At 38.8% G+C, this 20,951-nt stretch overlaps 1 protein-coding gene across 1 annotated transcript in view; it reads right to left on the bottom strand.

The window, feature by feature from the left end:
- Nucleotides 1-20,951, bottom strand: part of LOC126484617 (mediator of RNA polymerase II transcription subunit 20) — a 602,543-nt gene that overhangs the window by 575,912 nt on the left and 5,680 nt on the right. Inside the window, exon 2 of the mRNA XM_050108202.1 lies at nt 19,089-19,231. Within this exon, the coding sequence (XP_049964159.1) occupies nt 19,089-19,231 (143 nt within the window). The remainder of the gene's footprint in view (nt 1-19,088; nt 19,232-20,951) is intronic.

Below are 20,951 nucleotides of genomic sequence, written 5' to 3'. Positions count from 1 at the left end.
ATCACATACTAAGGAAGTAGAAGCATATACGTTAATGAAAACATTCAGCTATTGTTGGAATCAGAACATAAGGATTTACATCTGAAAAATATTACCAGTATCAATGTGCCTCTTTACACCCAGCTGCAGAAGAGGTTCCTATAAATGATTTATTAACAGCTGCCATAAATAACCCTCCAAGAATACTTCAATGAAGGCTACTGAATAACAATTCAAGATAACTGTAAATGGAACTCTGCTAAGTTAATCTATATTACTAAACACAGAACTAGATGCAGATTGCCTATCTGTTTCCAGGGACAGTAAAAATTTGATTCAAAGTATTTCACAGAATTACTGACCAAATTTAAAAATTTTAAATGCTGTAATAATCTACTCGTTAAGAGGAATAATCTTATGTTAAATTTTAACGGAGACAAGTATTACAGTTAGAAACTATTATTTTTTTTAGCAGCAGCATGTGTGTTACCCAGACTATATTCATACAGTAGTTCAGAACATTAGCTCTTAGCGATATCGAACAAATTTTATAAATAATTTCTAATCTTTAGTTCTGTGAAATTTCTCTCACTGACACCCCCACAAAATAAGGGAAGGAAAAAAAGCTTATCACTTACTACATTATTGCTGTTCATGTAGTAAAATTTCAACACCAGGTATGACATTATAATTTATTACTTTTTTCTCCTAACTCTATATTTGCAACACATTTAGCAGACAATATCCATATATACTACTGAATGTACCACCAAAACTATATCACTGTGCAGTAACTCGGGAAATACGTTATCATATAAGGTGCATGAAAAACTATAATGTGTTCAACCAAAAAGATTTTACATGCTTAACTTCAAATATTTACTACATTAACTAATTTTGAAGTACTCAGATGCTGAAGATATTTCATCCAAGAATTGGGGGTGATATTACCAATTACACAGAAACAGAATAGTACAGGAATAAAATTAAATTTGTTTTCAAATTGAGCCTATTTCTCATAATTGTTAACTTAGAAGCATAAGAACACATCAAAAACATTTCAATGCTTTGAATTCTAGTAAGCTCTACTTAGCAACTATCTATACCGGCAGAAAGTTACATAGCTTGTTACGATATAAATGTCTCGCGTATTACTCTTGAATGCTGGTTTGTGAACACACCAATACCAGATTTGTTGCAGTATCCACACACTTCTGTTGTCTATTCACCTGTTATGATTGTTTCTTCAACAGTAAGATAAATGAAGAAAAGTCTGTTTTGAGAAAGTTTAATGAAAATGTCAACCACGATCTAGTTGGAACAACCACTCTGGCACTTGCCTCTAGTGAACAGGAAAACCACAGGAAACCTAAACCAGGGGCATGGAATGTGATTCAAATCTTGCTCCTTTATGCATCTAGTATCATATAACAGTACCAGTTTCTCCCATTCATATTGTAACTACTTCTGTAGTGAGAAAAATCAGCAGCATGAGATGTGAAAGTATTCCAATTTTATGAAAAGATTTATATCATCAGCGAACTTTTTGTAGAGAAAACTAGAAAAAGTCAAGAAAAGAACGATAAATGAACAAATACTTGTTTGGAAAGAGCTGGGAAATAGTGTACTACTATTCTTCTAGAGCTACACACAACACCAGCACATTATTTGTGGTTCAAATGGCTCTGAGCACTATGGGACTTAACTTCTGAGGTTATCAGTCCCCTAGAACTTAGAATTATATAAACCTAACTAACCTAAGGACATCATGCACATCCTTGCCTGAGGCAGGATTCGAACCTGCGACCGTAGCGGTCGCGTGGTTCCAGACTGTAGTGCCTAGAACTGCTCGGGCACTCTCGACGGCCCTTATTTGTGTTTGCGGGATGAATCATAAACCACAAATTGCTAAACAGAACATTATTTCAACATCATTAGTTCTCAATTTGTGTGTGGGAAGAATGATTGGATTGTATGCCCATGTATGAGCCCAAATTTCTCTCATTTGTCTTATAATTCTGAGAGCATTCAAATTTATGAAGCGTAACACCTTGATTTAGCTTCTCCCACAAGTTTGTTGAGCACATCTGTGACATACTAAAAAAATGTGGAACAAATAGCAAATCTCATATCTGAGGCTTCTCTCCATCATACATTAACAGTGATTAACAGTTTCCAGATATCCAAATAAGTACTCAATAATGGGTAGGTAAGTTTTGTGGGGCAACTTATTCACAGGTGAGTGTCTAATAATTCTTTCACTACAGTTCATCCTGGCATCTGATTTTCTGACTGCTAGATTTATGTGGTGATCCCATCTAAAGCTATTCTACAAGCAATTCTCACAACGATAATTTTTGTTAAAAAAGAACATGCTACTGTAATAATGGTTTTCAGGAAGCTGGGAGATATGGCATAAACTTATGTACCACCACCTATGACACTGAACCTTTCTGTTGCCATACCAGGACTGATATGACACATCTCGAGGAGAATGAACCATGTCCGTATACAAGCTGTTACTATAATTGAATTGCCACTGCTAAAGCTGCCACCTGCTCCCTCCATTAAGTGAAAAATTCATGTACCTCCTCTGTATGCCTCTAATTTAATCTCATGGTCAAGTGTGACATTGTATTTAAAAGTTTTTGAGTATTGTGCATTTGAGGCGGGAAGTCACCCTGATCTTTACCAAGGTGGATGTGGAAAATAGCCTAAAAAAATCAGGTCTAGGCTGGTTGGCACACCAGCCCCGGTTATTACTCTGGGAGGTGGATTCAATCTGGGGCTGGAGTACATCCCCCCCCCCCCCCCCCCCAGTTGCATAAAATTACCATCACTTCATGTTGAGATAAATCGCATATAGTTTTTGTAGGGATATCTCACTTACTTCTGTGCTAGCTACATATACAGCTGTAAGTCTCTGAGGCAATGTGATTAGCCCTGCGAATAAGCTTCATCATACATGCAAAACATTTTATTTAGAATGCAGGTCCTTCACAGGATTGACAAAAATTCAAGTTGGGTGATAGCTGACAAGTAGCACCCATCAGTGATACGATTCCTAGACTTACAAAAGAAGACCATAAATTCTAACCAGACTGAAGACAAATACATAGTTCAAACTTCCATGTGAATGGATGTTCTCCTTGAACAGTAATGAAATTCTATGTCACTGTTAGTCTGATCTGATTTGGACCCCAAACATTTGAGTAATAGTTCCTTCTGGATTTCACAAGTAGTTTGTGATCTCTTTCACACATAAACTACAGTTTTTCCACCCAATCAATAAATCAAAGCCTTCTGTTTGCTTTTCCTACAATTTGAGTTTATGTGATTGCTCCACTTCATAGCTCTACACAATACCACTGTAAAGTAATGATGTGAGATGAATGAGTCTAGCTGTGATTCCTTAATCATTTAGTCAATGGTCAGTGCATTTTTACACTTTGTGACGTGCACCATACCACATTTCAGTAAATAAAGAGCTAATTGACCGTCTTTGCAACATTGTAGACTTTGTACCATTCCAGGCACTGCACCAAGTTGGTATTTCATCGCCTATTTTTGGATAAAAGTTTTTCACAGATAACTAAATTACCTATGAAAAAATTAGCATTGCAACTAATGTTACCCACTATATGTCATTAATATATAACATGAATGTCACTTATCCAAAAAGACTTCTCAGCAACACATAGATATTATTTCTGTGTGTGTAAGTGGCTCGCCATCCAGAGTAACATGGTGCACAGTGACTGTCAAGATTTTTTTAATCCATTTGCAAACTCAACTGAGTATTCCATACGAATGTATTGTGTTTAGTAGATGTTGGAAAGGTACTTAATCAGCAGCTTTTTGAAAGCACAGTTGCACCTAATTGCCTCTACCCACATAACTTAATACTTTGTGTGAAGAACTTGAACATATCATAAATGTTTTTGGAACCCACACTGGTTTCCATGGTTGTCATATTCTGCTTCGAGCATACCCTGACGAAGAAAGTGACTCTGCTGACAACCTACAGTACAGAGAAATGTCTAGTAATTCAAAAGAAATAGGAATATGCTAACCAGTGGGCAATTCTATGAGCCTTTGAAGACTGGCTAAGTAAAAATGTAATTAAACTTCCTGGCAGATTAAAACTGTGTGCCAGACCAAGACTCGAACACAGGACCTTTGCCTTTCGTGGGCAGGTGCTCTACCAACTGAGCTATCCAAGCAGAGTCACGCCCTGAGCTCACAGCTTTAATTCCGCCAGTTCCTCATCTCCTACCTTCTAAAATTCGCAGAAGCTCTCTGCAAGGTTCACAGGAGACCTTCTGTGAAGTTCGGAAGGTAAGAGACAAGGTACTGGTGGAATTAAAGCTATGAGATTAGGGCGTGAGTCGTGCTGGGTAGCTCAGTTGGTAGAGCACTTGGCCTCTCAAGGCAAAGGTTCCGAGTTCGAGTCTCCATCTTAAGTGCACACTCTGCTGCAGAGTGAAAATTTCATTCTAAAAAGTAATGTTCCGGGCAGTTCACTAGAAAAGAAACATAATGTAATACAGAGAGAAATAATTAAAGATGGACGTGCTACCATTAGTAAAGTGAAACAAGTATTTGTCTGTACGATGATGAGAAACTTTGATGAAATACTAATGGTCGGAGTAAAAGAAATCAAAATTTTTGTGAAAATGTGCATCATCTGAGGTGCCAAATAGACTTAAACACAATTTAAGAAATTAATGAACACTGTGTGAGGATATACCGCATTAAAATTTAGCAAGCATAATTCATATTTTCTGCTTGTTCATACAGCTTAAATCATTCATGAAAACGAAAAGTATCACCTTCCGATTTAACGTAAATGTTGAACATCAGTTTGTCAGATTACATATTTCAGACATTACAATGTTAATAACAACTATTTCAAAATAAAAAATAAGAAAAAGGTTTATTCATATTAACATCAAAAAGGTAATATGAGAAAAAAATTGAAAGTGTATGAATGATTATCCAGCATGAAGCAAACTATTTGTACAGATGTTATATGGTTAATACTCCATCACTGGCCATCCCACAGAATACTACGACTGGCTGCCTCCACCTGATATGGTAACAATTTACAAACATCTGCCCTATGCTATGGACATCATCAATATTTTTGTAAAATTTGGCATTTGGGTATTATCAGCAGAAGTGGGAACAGGTGAGACATCTGCTAAAACATTAAAATGAGTTCAACTTGACACTGGAAGGGTAAAAACTGTAAGGGCAGGCAAAGGCAATAATATTCAAAAGAAGTAATTCAAGATGTACGCAGATTATTACAATATACGAAGAGACCGAGGATAGCATAAAACCATCTGAAAACATTTTTATTTAAAGAGTAACATTCTATTTTTGAAAAAAAAAACAACTGAAAACATAATTTCAATGTAAAGATTTAGGGGAGAAACAATTTGCCTTTCATTTTACATTTTTGAATTGAATGCAACGGCAAAAGAAAACAGTAAGCCATACAGTCAGAATTCAAAAGTAGTTTTTCAGATTAAAAAATTCATCTTACCTAATAGCAAAGTTGCCTGGCTATCACATATGTACTACAGTCATCAACTGCAAGGGTTGGTTGCAGGGATTGGCAGCAAAGAAGTGTTTCCATTTCAGGTTTTGGGAGAAGGAGAGTAAATCTTTGACAAGTCCAGCACAGTTAAATTGAGGGGGGGGGGGTGTATGGTTGAAAATGAGGCCTTTGGAGTGGGCTAGAACTTCTGTGAGCCTGCTGATTTTAGGGGGATTGTTTCAACACTGGTTTTAGTGGGATTGTTAGTAGGTAGTTTTGGGGGATGTGGAAAGTTGAAATGGTCAGCCACACAGGGTCTGGGTGCTATGAAGGATTGACAAAGAGGGACTGTATGGGTAGGATAGTGACTGGATAGTGGTGCTCAAAGGTGGCAGAAGCATGACAGCCGACTGGATAACTTAGAAAGTGGTGTCTGGAATGCTCTTCCAGTTGGTGGAGTGTAAGGGATTCAGTTTCAGAGATGTGATGTATGTAGTTGGGTTTGAACAGAAGCAGTATCTTGCAGAAGGAGTAGAGGGGGTTTGGGAATGCTTGTACCATGGCGATATGTTGGGAAAATGGGAAATGGTGTAGGAAACTGGCACTTCCTTAATGCCATCCCTGCAATAATGGACCCCTGTTCCATCTTTCAGCACCAGTTCAGGAAAGTATCTCTTTCTCTGGATAAAGCCCAGTCCCACATCCTGCTCCTTAAATGTTGCAGCCAAACCATACAAATTCCTTTCTCTGGATCCCACCCCTCCTCTAGCAATCACCTTTCGCTTTTCAGATTCCCTCATAAACCTGGTACTGCAAAAACATATCTCCATGATACAAGCACCAAACCCCAAGCTCCTTCAAGATAATACTACTGTGCGATCCCTACTACATACATCATATCTCTGAATCCGAATCCTTCACACTGCAGCAGCTGGAATAGCATTCCAAACATCACCTCGATAAGTTATCCAGCTTGCTGATATCCTACTGCTGCCATGGGGAACCACTATCCAAACCCCTATACTACCCACAGCATTCCTCACTGCCAATCCCTCATAGCACACAGACCCCGTGTAGATGGCATTTTTCAACTTGCCACTTTCCCCAAAACTACCAACCAACACTCCACTAAACTCAGAGCTGAAACAATCCCGTAACACTTTTGTTATCCTGTCCACCAAAATGCTTAGTCCCACAGAAGCTCCAGTCCTATGCGAAGGCCTCACCTTAGCCTTACACTCGTATTTAATCATTTTGGACTTGTCAAAGACCTACTCTCCTTCTCCTGATCCCTGCTTCTTTGCCACCAATCACTCCAACCAAAACCAACCTATTCCCAACACTGAACCCTGTCTCTTCCGGTTCATATCACCATCCAATCACAATCCTCCCCCTTCCCACCTGATTACTCTCTGGTCACTTTCCACAAATTCCTTACCTCCAACTTGACCTCACCATTATTCACCAGGTCCCTTGTCACTTTCCACAAATTCCTTAGCTCCAACTTGACCTCACCATTATTCACCAGGTCCCTTCCTAAGGACACCAAGGTTACAGCAGAAGAAAGGACAGTCTCCCACAGCCTGAAAACAGACCCTGACCTAATCATCCTACTTGCAGAGAAAGTTTCCATCAATGTAATTATGAATCGCAGCAACTATATGATGGAATGCCTCAGCCAAATGTCTGACTCCTCCACCTGTAAACTCTGCCACAGTGATCCCAAACCAGAAGTCGAACATAATCTTCAACCCTTGCTTAAACCCTCAGATCCTTCCCAGAGGCTCTCTTCATATTCCATTTCCCTCCTCATTCCTATGAAACCCACCACACCTACCATCTACATTCTTTCCCTCAAAATCCAGAAACCAAACAAACTGAATACTCTATTGTAGGTAGTTTTTGTGCCCCCACTGAAAAAATTTCGGTACTCACTGACCAACTGCCCGAAATCTAGCCTCTCACATCAAAGATACTAATCACTTCCTTCACTGACTCTCCACCATCTCCACCCCTTTACCTTCTGGATCCCTGCTCATCACTGTTGACAACACTTCAGTGTATATCAACATCCCTTACTCCATGGTCTTGCCACTAGTGAACATAAAGTCTTCAAACACCCTTCTGACTCCAATCTCACTACATTATTCCTCTATACCTTACTAACTTTATACTAACAGACATCTACTATGCAAACATGTTTATCAGCCATCTAGAGGAAACCTTCATAGCTTCTCAAATCCGATATTGTTCAGGCTCACTAACAATATTTGTATGATCTAGACTCAGGGCCAAAACACCCTACCCTCAGTCCTTCACAACCTCAACACCTTCTCTCCCATCTCTTTCACCTGGTCCTCCCCAGCTAAGCATGTCACCTTTCTGAATGTTGATCACTTCCTCTCTGATGGTTCTCTCCACATTAAACCCACCAGCCACCAAAAGTACCTGTATTTCAACAGCTACCATCCCTTCCACACCAAAAAATCCCCCCCACCATACAGCCTGCCACCCAGAGATGGTGATTCTGCAGTGGCAAGAGTTCCCTTGCCCAGTGCATTGAATGTCTCACGCAAGCCTTCACAGACGGACACTATCCCACAAACTCACTCTGCAAACAGATTTCCTGTGCCATATCATAATGCACCCCCAATAACCAGCTACAAAGAAGTGCTCCTTTCATTACCCTATACCACTGAGTGGAAAAACTGAACCATGTCCTTTGTTATGGCTTTGATTATCTATCATCATGCCCTGAAATGAGAGACATCCTATCCAAGATGTTTCCCACTTCTCCTGAAGCAGTGTTCCATCACCCACCCAATCTCCAGAACATCTTAGTTCATCCCTATGTCCGTTCACCACCTCCCAATTCATGACTCTTCACCCTCACTGTGCACCACTCTCTGCCAACACTTTCTCCTGGCTTTTTCCCTTCTCTGCTCCTCTCCATTTCCACTCCCCTCATCACCCATAGCCTCCTGCATCCAGTCCCTGCACACTCTGCCAGGCAATGCTCACTTCTCTACCCACATCTGTACCTTCCCACCCCTCTTCCTCAACTCACTCCATATTGCTGCTTCCATTCATCGTAACTGCATTCTGGCCAGAGCAGCCAAGATAGCAGTCATGTGTGCATGAGAGGTGCTTGTTTGTGTGAATGTGTGTATACTCCCTTTTCTGAAGAAGGCTTTGGCTGAAAGCTCAATGTGTAACAGTCTTTCACTTGTTCCTGTGTGCAACTCACACTGTTAAATTAAGCATTCTGCTCTTTTTGAGGAATTCTTTGTTGTTTCACTGTGACAACTTGTAAAGTGCATAAACATATCTGCAATAATCCAGCTACATTTCATTACATAGTTACAGTATCAAACTTAACCTTACTGCGGAAGGAATTTTAAAATGAAATATTTATAAACAAGTGAATTCAAAGGAACCAAAACATACCAAATATAATGCTGGTAAATTGTCTTCACTGGGAAAGTCCAGTGTCTCAATGGAGATGATTCCAAAACAGCATTTATAAATGAATACATGTTATTAGATTATGAGTAATTTCTGTAACTCTAAAAACACTAAAGCATTTTCAAATGTACACTGGAAGGAGGATGATCTTGAGTTTCATGTCTAGTTGACAGTAAGATCATTACAGCTGGGGAATTTTCCAGTTTTCACAATAACAGGGGAATGGTTACCAGACGTAGATAGTATTAAAGGCACCCAAAATTTAGGGAAAATTATTTATGGTTGTCTGGCCAACTTAGGGAAAGTAGACAATCAAGAGACAACTCACTATGGACATTCATTCATTTTTAATAACTCTGCTAGAACTGATGTAAATGTATCCAGAAATTGTACAAACTGTTTCCAAGCAGATGTGCTTACACTACATTACAATTTGCATACAAGGCAACCTCACTGTGCAACTACATTTTAAATTAATAATCTGATGGGTAGGCTTAACCAGCAAAATTGACATAATACAATTACTTGTATGAGTAGAAATTATGTTTTATGGCATTAATAGCACAGACAATATGCAGAACTAGAAGTCTGGCACACCATGAGCTGAATGATGAATAAGAAATTCACATTATGGTTAACTGATAACTAATTGGGAATGCTACCCCATTTTTTTTTTTTTTTTTTTTTTTTTTTTTTGTATCATGGCTAACAATGAAACCTGCTAGTATATTTGCAACAAAGAGTGGCCAGTGAATCCAACATGGTAAATATGGACCATGTTGTATCCTGATGCCTGAAAACAAGTGCTAATGACCAGTATTTTCTATCAAGATGCCACAATTGATGCAAAATAGCAGATAGTTAGAGAACCAACTCGTGAAGCTAACGTTTTAGACCTCATAGCAACAAATAGACCGGAACTTTTCGACTCCGTGAATGTAGAAGAGGGTATCAGTGATCATAAGTCAGTGGTTGCATCAATGACTACAAGTGTAATAAGAAATGCCAAGAAAGGAAGGAAAATATATTTGCTTAACAAGAGTGATAGGGCACAAATCGCAGAATATCTGAGTGACCACCATCAAACGTTCATTTCTGAGGAAGAGGATGTGGAACAAAAATGGAAAAAATTCAGGAACATCGTCCAGTACGCCTTAGATAAGTTCGTACCGACTAAGGTCCAAAGCGAGGGGAAAGATCCACCATGGTATAACAATCATGTACGAAAGGTACTACGGAAACAAAGAAAGCTTCATCATAGGTTTAAGAGTAGTCGAATCATAGCTGATAAGGAAAAGCTGAACGAAGCGAAAAAGAGCGTAAAGAGAGCAATGAGAGAAGCATTCAACGAATTCGAACATAAAACATTGGCAAACAATCTAAACAAGAACCCTAAAAAGTTTTGGTCATATGTAAAATCGGTAAGCGGATCTAAATCCCCTATTCAGTCACTCGTTGACCACGATGGCACCGAAACAGAGGACGACCGAAGAAAGGCAGAAATACTGAATTCAGTGTTCCGAAACTGTTTCACTGCGGAAAATCGTAACACGGTCCCTGACTTCAGCCGTCGCACGGACGCCAAAATGGAAAATATTGAAATAAACGATATCGGAATTGAAAAACAACTGCTATCACTTAGTAGCGGAAAAGCATCCGGACCAGACGAGATACCCTTAAGATTCTACAGTGATTATGCTAAAGAACTTGCCCCCTTTCTATCAGCAATTTATCGTAGATCGCTGGAAGAACGTGAAGTACCTAGCGACTGGAAGAAAGCGCAGGTCGTTCCCATTTTCAAGAAGGGTCATAAATCAGATGCGAATAATTATAGGCCTATTTCGCTTACGTCAATCTGTTGTAGAATAATGGAACATGTTTTGTGTTCTCGTATTATGACGTTCTTAGATAATACAAATCTCCTTCATCATAACCAACATGGATTCCGCAAACAGAGATCATGTGAAACTCAGCTCGCCCTATTTGCCCAAGAAATTCACAGTGCCGTAGACACTGGCGAGCAGATTGATGCCGTATTCCTGGACTTCAGGAAGGCATTTGATACGGTTCCGCACTTACGTTTAGTGAAAAAAATACGAGCTTACAGAATATCGGACCAGGTTTGTGATTGGATTCAGGATTTCCTAGAAGAAAGAACACAACATGTCATTCTTAACGGTTCAAAATCTGCAGATGTAGAGGTAATTTCGGGAGTACCGCAGGGAAGCGTGATAGGACCTTTATTTATTTTTTATTTATTTATTTATTGTTCCGTGGGACCACATTTAGGAGAAGTCTCCATGGTCATGGAACGAGTCAATACATGAAATTATAACACGATTGTAGAAACAGATAAAATGAAATATAAGAAACATATTCAGGCGACAAGTCGTTAGTTTAAATAAAGAAAATCAAAAATGTACACTGGAATTTGCTTAATTTTGTATCTCTTCCAGGAGCTCCTCGACAGAATAGAAGGAGTGAACCATGAGGAAACTCTTCAGTTTAGACTTAAAAGTGTTTGGGCTACTGCTAAGATTTTTGAGTTCTTGTGGTAGCTTATTGAAAATGGATGCAGCAGAATACTGCACTCCTTTCTGCACAAGAGTCAAGGAAGTGCATTCCACATGCAGATTTGATTTCTGCCGAGTATTAACTGAGTGAAAGCTGCTAACTCTTGGGAATAAGCTAATATTGCTAACAACAAACGACATTAAAGAAAATACATACTGTGAGGGCAATGTCAAAATTCCCAGACTATTGAATAGGGGTCGACAAGAGGTTTTCGAACTTACACCATACATAGCTCGAACAGCCCGTTTTTGAGCCAAAAATACCCTTTTTGAATCAGAAGAATTACCCCAAAAAATAATACCATATGACATAAGCGTATGAAAATATGCGAAGTATACTACTTTTCGTGTTGAAATGTCACTTATTTCAGATACTGTTCTAATGGTAAATAAAGCGGCATTTAGTTTCTGAACAAGATCCTGAACATGGGCTTTCCACAACAGCTTACTATCTATCTGTACGCCTAGGAACTTGAACTGTTCCGTCTCGCTTATAACATGCCCATCCTGTCTGATTAAAATGTCAGTTCTTGTTGAATTGTGGGTTAGAAACTGTAAAAACTGAGTCTTACTGTGATTTAGCATCAAATTATTTTCCACAAGCCACGAACTTATATCATGAACTACATTATTTGATAATGTTTCAATATTACACACAAGATCCTTCACTACCAAGGTGGTGTCATCAGCAAACAGAAATATTTTTGAATCACCTGTAATACTAGAAGGCATATCATTTACATAAATAAGGAACAGCAGTGGCCCCAGCACCGACCCTTGGGGAACGCCCCATTTAACAGTGCCCCATTGGGACTGAACATCATTACCACTCTCAATATTGTGGAGGATTACCTTCTGCTTTCTGTTCTTAAAGTAGGAGGCGAACCAATTGTAAGCTACTCCCCTTACTCCATAATGTTCCAACTTCTGCAGTAATATTTTGTGGTCAACACAGTCAAAAGCCTTCGTTAAATCAAAGAAAACACCTAACGTTCGCAACCTTTTATTTAATCCGTCCAAAACCTCACAGAGAAAAGAGACTATAGCATTTTCAGTTGTTAAACCGTTTCTAAAACCAAACTGTACATTTGACAGCAAATTATGTGAATTTAAATGCTGCAGTAACCTTGTATATACAACCCTCTCAATAACTTTAGCAAACACTGATGGCATAGAAATAGGTCTATAATTGTCAACATTATCCCTGTCTCCCTTTTTATAAAGTGGCTTCACTACCGAGTACTTTAATTGGTCAGGAAACCGACCACTCCTAAAGGAAAAGTTACAGATATGGCTAAGTACTGAGCTAACATACGTGGAACAATACTTCAGTATTCTGCTAGATACCCCGTCATATCCATGAGAGTTCTTGGTCTTTAGTGATTTAATTATTAACTCAATCTCCCTCTTGTCAGTATCATGGAGGAGCATTTCAGGTAACAGTCTCGGAACACTTTTTTCTAAGAGCGCTATATGATTCCCTGTTGGGACTAGGTTTCTATTTAGTTCACCTGCTATATTCAGAAAGTGATTATTAAGTACTGTACATATATGCGACTTATCAGTAACACGGACATCCCCACTACGCACTGATTCTATATTCTCGACCTGTCTCTGCAGACCAGCCACTTCCTTTACGACTGACCATATGGTTTTAATTTTATCCTGAGACTTAGCTATTCTATCTGCATACCACATACTTTTTGCCTTCCTAATAACTTTTACAATATACATAAATGACTTAGTTGACAACATCGGTAGCTCCGTGAGGCTATTTGCAGATGACACGGTTGTCTACAAGAAAGTAGCAACATCAGAAGACTCGTACGTACTCCAGGAGGGCCTGCAGAGGATTAATGCATGGTGCGACAGCTGGCAGCTTTCCCTAAACGTAGATAAATGTAATATAATGCGCATACATAGGGGCAGAAATCCATTCCAGTACGATTATGCCATAGGTGGTAAATCATTGGAAGCGGTAACGACCGTAAAATACTTAAGAGTTACTATCCGGAGCGATCTGAAGTGGAATGATCACATAAAACAAATAGTGGGAAAAGCAGGCGCCAGGTTGAGATTCATAGGAAGAATTCTAAGAAAATGTGACTCATCGACGAAAGAAGTAGCTTACAAAACGCTTGTTCGTCCGATTCTTGAGTATTGCTCATCAGTATGGGACCCTTACCAGGTTGGATTAATAGAAGAGATAGACATGATCCAGCGAAAAGCAGCGCGATTCGTCATGGGGACATTTAGTCAGCGCGAGAGCGTTACGGAGATGCTGAACAAGCTCCAGTGGCGGACACTTCAAGAAAGGCGTTACGCAATACGGAGAGGTTTATTATCGAAATTACGAGAGAGCACATTCCGGGAAGAGATGGGCAACATATTACTACCGCCCACATATATCTCGCGTAATGATCACAACGAAAAGATCCGAGAAATTAGAGCAAATACGGAGACTTACAAGCAGTCGTTCTTCCCACGCACAATTCGTGAATGGAACAGGGAAGGGGGGATCAGATAGTGGTACAATAAGTACCCTCCGCCACACACCGTAAGGTGGCTCGCGGAGTATAGATGTAGATGTAGAAAATACCATGAAGATTAACTGCACATCAAGCAGTGGGAAGAACAGTATAGGAACATTTTATTGTGTGTGCTACATCTCAGATCTTACATCACATAACTTCCCCCAATTTAGATTAAATGAAGAAAGACATACACTGGTATTGCTCAGTAGCAGATGAGAATGAAAATAACTGGATATGATTGCGGTCATCAGTGGCCTGAAGATTTTTGAGAGGCTTCGCTTCAAGAGAGGTAAATGGTTTTCATTATTTATTGTTTCTTAGATAATAAACAAATCACTATTGACATCTGTTCCAAGACTGACTCCTTTTCATTTAAATGCTGTGATTTTAATAATTATGGAATAAACATAAAATAAAGAACAAACAATTTGCAAAACTGAGGGAAATACTAGGTTTTAGAGAGAAGAGTAATTTAAGTTCATTTATGTATTTCATATGTACTGTGAACGCTTTACTGGCAACAAAAGTATTGTTCACAAAAATACACAATTATGTCAGTAACATCATGACACATCTGCTTTTGATTTTAAAACACAATGTGGTTTATCTGTATATGAAGAAGACAAGCTTCAAACTACAATCAGTTAAAGGAAAGCCTTTGTCGACCTCAAGGCTGATTTGAACAATACTGTAAACTTACTTTATTATGGTATGGACTAGTCTTGCGACATTTTCATATGTGTAAAAGATTTTCAGGGGTTGAAAGCACAACATCAGACTGCAAAATTCCTCAGACCAACCAACCAGGGTTTGAGCTCTGAACTTTTGAATAAGCCATTTTCATTTCGCAGATAACTTAAATTTATTTTATGTACCATAAGTAACATCAAGATGTTTTTAACATAAAATGATTTACCATACACCATAAAATTATGAGGCACAGTTTGTGGCAAGAAAAATCTTCAAGCAGGATTTCTTGCCCTCCCCCCCCCCCCCCCCCCCGCCTCCCTCTCTCCCCCCCCCCCCCCGCCTCCCTCTCTCTCTCTCTCTCTCTCTCTCTCTCTCTCTCTCTAAGTGCTGCCAATACACACATATAAATGCACACGCCACTATTAGCATTTGGAACACCCAGTTCCTTTCTTGGGAAGGGGAGAGGGATAGTATGTGGAATGTTAAAATGAAGGCAAGTCACTAAGTTCAAAAAGCTAGGATATTATTGTGTGCTTTTATATGTGACCACTGACAGTACCAAAAACTTTTGCCACCTGAAGGTTAGCAACACTGTCTCATAATTTTGTAGGTTTCTAAAGTGAATTTTCCTTTTGTTAAATTACTAATAAATATGTTATTTGAGGTGCTGTGATCTGATTTACAAATTCATTTTGGGATGTTTTTCAGTTCAATGCAGAATCTGAACCAAGGTGTAACCTGTGACCGATGAAATTTGTAGTACGTACCAAAATAAATCCTACTAACAATGTGTGTTCAAATGCTAATCTTTACATTATATTTCTGATACATATCAAGTCAACACAATATTGATACTGACTGGAAACACAAAAAACCTGTTGCACTCGTTAGTTAATTATCTACTGCCTTAAATACTTTCACATTCTTCAGGAGGAACTCTGGACAAACCATTGAATACCAGTATCACAAATGCAAAACCACAGTAAACATTTGTACAGTCACACTGAGATTCGTTGGAAAAATCTTTAACCCTTAAGTAGTAGCTCGTAAAACAATGTTTGATATAAGTATCAACTTTGAAAGGGGAACATGCGACAAATGCCGTAAACAATATGGCGATTATAACGTGATGTTGTTGGCGATTTTTTCAAACAGGCTAAGATAAACATCAGTCTGTCACCACAACCACATTTTCTTAGTATCACATTTGTTGGCTTCACGAACTCACAGCCAAACTGTCACCTTCCTATCTAACCTAGACCATGGGCTGAACTACCTATCAGTCATGTCACAACAAAAAGTGTTTCTTTACTATCACATCTGTTGGCTTCACCAACCTACAACCAAACTGTTACCTTCCAACCTAACCTATACCTCGGGCTAAGCTACAGATCTGAGTGTCACAACAACCAGTTTATTTTTTTACTCTCAAATTCATTGACTTTGCCAACTAAGACCAAAACTGTGAATATACATGCCAAAACTTTATGTGACAGCAGCCATTAACATTATATCACTGGCCAAAGCCAATGACTAGCATCGAACAATCATCATGACCCAAATTATCAAACACTTGTCGTGACCTAAATTATCCTCCACAATACACTGTAAGGTGCTGTGTGGATTGTAGATGAAGATTTTCATCAAGTAAACTACAATAAAACTTAATGGCAGGACAAGAAGCAAATCATGTTACACCTCTTGAAGGTATCTTCTGTTGTATCAGTTATGCTGTTTCCACTTAAAACTTGTGATTTTACAGCTGACAGATTTTAATTCTCTAAGAAAACTGTGCATTACAGAAATGTCTGATTCCACCCATCTGCTGTGACCTATGATGTCATCAATATGGCAAAACAGCTACTTCCAGCATATACAAAATGGCAACAATGATGCCACTACATACACTCTCCAAGAAACGTAAAAAAAATACAAATAAATAAAAATAAAAATGGCACAACGACGTCTCACTCCAAAAATAAAATGAACCTAATGAGACAATCACAAAAAACTGGGGGTTTACAGCAGGGACAAGCTAAATATACAACAATAAAAAACACCACACAATCCCAAAAGAAATAATGTTAAAAAATATTAAATTACCACATTCTGTTAACCTGCAGCTATCAATACCTAAAAACCAACACCTACAACTCCAAAAAGTGGAACCAAAACCCAAACAATTCAAAAACTCAAAAACCCCATATTCACTAGCCTACATCAATTAAAACACAACCGATCTTACATAAATATATAAACACAAAACATTACAATTACTACAGAATAAAACCAAAACAAAAATTATTTTACCAACAAAAGCCACTGGCAATACCATCTAGGTCAGCCACCGCATGCAAGTGGACCCACCTGCACAAACACATGCCCCCCTGCCCCTTCCACATACACACTCTCCCCCTCCCTCTCCTCTCCAACACAATCCCCAAACCCCCCCCCCCCCCCAACCTGCCCCATTAACCCCACAAGCTTTACCCACAACCACCCCTGCAACACCCATACACACCAAATCCTCTTAACTCACCACAGAAAAAAAACCAACACGTGAAAGATACAATAGTTCTCATGTACACTCTTCCACCAGAAAACTCTTCTAAATAAGAGTGTAGGTTGGAAGAGTGCCTCTTTTCCCTACCTATGAGTGATTTAATTATCCCCCAAAACCCCTCTGTCTTTTTAGTACAAGCCCCAGTTTTATAATCCTTAAACTCAATACTGTGATCAACAACTAAATATGAAACTTCTGGAAACAACTAAATAATTGTAGGCCCTCTTTCCCAAACCCCTACAAGACGAAAACTATAGCATCCTCAATCCCATCCTCAATCAGACCCACTAGTTCCCTCTTACTACAGCTCTTCAAAACCCTAAAAACACAATCGCATACTCCCACCCCCCGAAATAAGTCCCCCCCACACCCACAAACCAACCCGAGAACTGCCCCTCCCATACTTCCTCTTACCAAACTGTGGTTCATCGATTTCAACAACCACCCCTGGCCCACCCAACTTCCCCCTATACTTGACATACTCTGAACAAACCTCTCAACAGAACAAAAACCAATTCAAAACAGATCTCTCACTCACACCAGTCTCAAGCGCACAAAAACTTATACACGACGTATAAGAAAAATTATAAGTGAGCAACACAATCTCCCTCCTAGATTTCTCGAACCAGGTATCGTATCTTATCGACCGCCAGATATTATCGCACTGACAACGCCACATATACACGTCCCTGGCCCGATACGCCAGAACTCTCATCAACTTCATGTTGTTGCCACAAATGTGACACCTAAGTCATCACCCATCTCAGAATGTAATGATACACTCATGAACTTCAATGTCATCTCCATACCTAATAAAAAACAATGAAAGAAATTAGACTTCTTTCCACACAAGAAACACATAATTAATAAGACCTAACGAAAACACCAATCACACAAACAAAGAAAATCTTAATAACTCACTAAAAACACATCCACAACCCACGTTACTGCACCAACTACCTAAACTAAAAGCCACATTAGCATGGTCACAACCAAAACTCAAATGAACCCAATACGACACAATAAACTCAGCACATACACATCCACCACCAGAGGACACCATCAAACACAACATAACGTCCACAAACACAACCAACTCAAAAACTCCCCACCATAGTGACGTCACACACCACACCACCACTACCTCATGCATCGAAGCACATGGGTAGAATCAGACGCTCCAACTGACCCCACAGTTTATATGTAATTGTACGACTACTGAATTGTCATGATACATAGAAGCTTCTGTCATTCTAGCTGCCAGTAGTAGTTGATCTCCAGGCTTACAATGCTCATGTATCTGTCTCATCAAGAGCCACTTTTAACACTGCAACTGAGCAGACATGACAATGTGCTCTGCCTCACTCAAAACAGTGGCTCGGAGAAGCAATGCTATGTCACAGAATGGCTTAATGCTGAATCTCAAATAATGCATAACAGTTATCAAATTAAAACACTCTGCAACTCTCAACCACCATCTTTGAATAAAACAATGAGTTCCTTGACAACCATGTCCTATCAGAACACGGTCAGAGAGAGACAAAAGTATATTATAGACAAATGCACTTCAATTAGGCAAGTATATTAATACAAACAGCCATACATGCTCTATAATGTGAGCTGACAGGATATTTTACACATACCAACTTGTTTCAGTCAAATGTTAATTTGCTCATTTGGCACAAAGAGCTTTACAGACAGAAAATTAACAAATGTAAGGTACTAGCAAGGCTACTTACCTAAGGTGGGCACTGACATGTATGTCTCACAGTCAACAAGGAAGTGTCCAACTTGAACTGCGCCAAGAGCAACGATTCGCTTTGTAAGGAATTCTATAGTTTGTGGTCCTGTGCGATTCTCAACCATTGGAAATTGCTGTAAGCTGAAAAATTAATATTATTTCAGTTACCAACTCCTATTACTTCAAGGCTTATTACTTGTATCTAAACATAAACTAAGACGAAGGTCCCAGCAGAGGGGTCGAAACAGCGATTGTATGCAAGAAATAGGATGTGTTCAGTTTAAATTCCTATGGTTAATTTATTCAAAACACTAATGCATTTTGACAACTACTTTATTAGAGCCTCATTTATTGCCCTGCCAGTACTGCACCCATGTGAGAGAATTTTCTTCGCCTATTGGTTTGTTTGGTCAAAATTAAGAAATAATTTAAGAAACAAAAGACTGGAGAAATTAGTGAAAATCTATAAATTTCTGCATTCCTCCAAGAGGACTAAATTGTATTTTACATTCATTGCGATTCTATGCCAAGTTAAAGTTTTTTTTCTGAAGTGTAAATGTTACTGAACTGTGCTTTTTATATTGTAAGAAAAGTCAAACCACAATATTCATAAAATAAATTCTTGTGACAGTAAATAGTTTCCGACAATAAATATAATGCCCCTTTATAGTTTTTATAAACCAAAGCAATCATATGTAACTAAAGTTGAGGTTTTCTTCTTGCTAAGGTTAAATTACAACCACCCTGGCGACAACAGCCACAAGAGTATCAGACCTTCATAAACTAAGTAGTTTCTGAACATTAATACAGAGTCGCAAGTATAATCAAAAACTGCACTTTACCAGTACATTCATGGGCAATCACTAGTATTTTATAGACTTTTCATCGATATCCAGATAAAATGTGTCCTGTACAACCTAGTACATCAACGAACTGCAAAGCTGTATTTGTCAGGAAGAAACTGTGTGAACTGTACACAATAACTGGCTAATGCTGGTACCTAAATAGGTATTTCAAATAACAGTGAAGTTGGTAACTTATTTTAATGTACAATACACTGATAATATATTCAACTTTACTGTAGAGCAGAAATAACAGAGACAGAAATCTTGGAATGCATACTACAATAGCCGAAATGACCATAGAAACTAAAGACATTTTGAAACATGGAAGATACCAAGCAATATGCCAGAAGCAGTTACAAGATGCTTCTCATTGGCACACATTTTTGACAGAGCGGACAGGCGTGTGAAAAAGGAAGATTAGAGGTTTCTACATCTACACCTACATGGATACTCTGCAAATTTCATTTAAGTGCCTGGCAGAGGGTTCATCGAACCACCTTCACAATTCTCTATTATTCCAATCTCGTATAGCACGCAGAAAGAAAGAACACCTATATCTTTCAGTATGAGCTCTGATTTCACTTATTTTATCGTGGTGGTCGTTTCTCCCTATGTAGGTCAGTGAAAACAAAATATTTTCACATTTGGATGAGAAAGTTTGTGACTGGAATTTCATGCGAAGATTCCATCACAACGAAAACCGCCTTTCTTTTAATGATGTCCAGCCCAAATCCTGTATCATTTCAGTGACACTCTCTCCCACATTTCCCGATAATATAAAAAGTGCTGCCCTTCTTTGTACTTTTTCGATGTGCTCTGTCAGTTCTATCTGGTAAGGATCCCACACCGCGCAGCAATATTCCAAAAGAAGACGGACAAGCATACTGTACGCATTCTCTGTAGTAGATCTGTTACATTTTCTACATGTCCTGGCAATAAAACGCAGTCTTTGGTTAGCCTTCCCCACAACATTTTCTATGTGTTCTTCCAATTTAAGTTGTTCGTAATTGTAATTC

This window comes from Schistocerca serialis, chromosome 6 (genome assembly GCF_023864345.2).
Source record: "Schistocerca serialis cubense isolate TAMUIC-IGC-003099 chromosome 6, iqSchSeri2.2, whole genome shotgun sequence".
Classification (NCBI taxonomy): Eukaryota; Metazoa; Arthropoda; class Insecta; order Orthoptera; family Acrididae; genus Schistocerca; species Schistocerca serialis.
The sequence above is the reverse complement of the archived record's forward strand: the minus strand, read 5'-3'. Positions and strand labels throughout refer to the sequence as shown.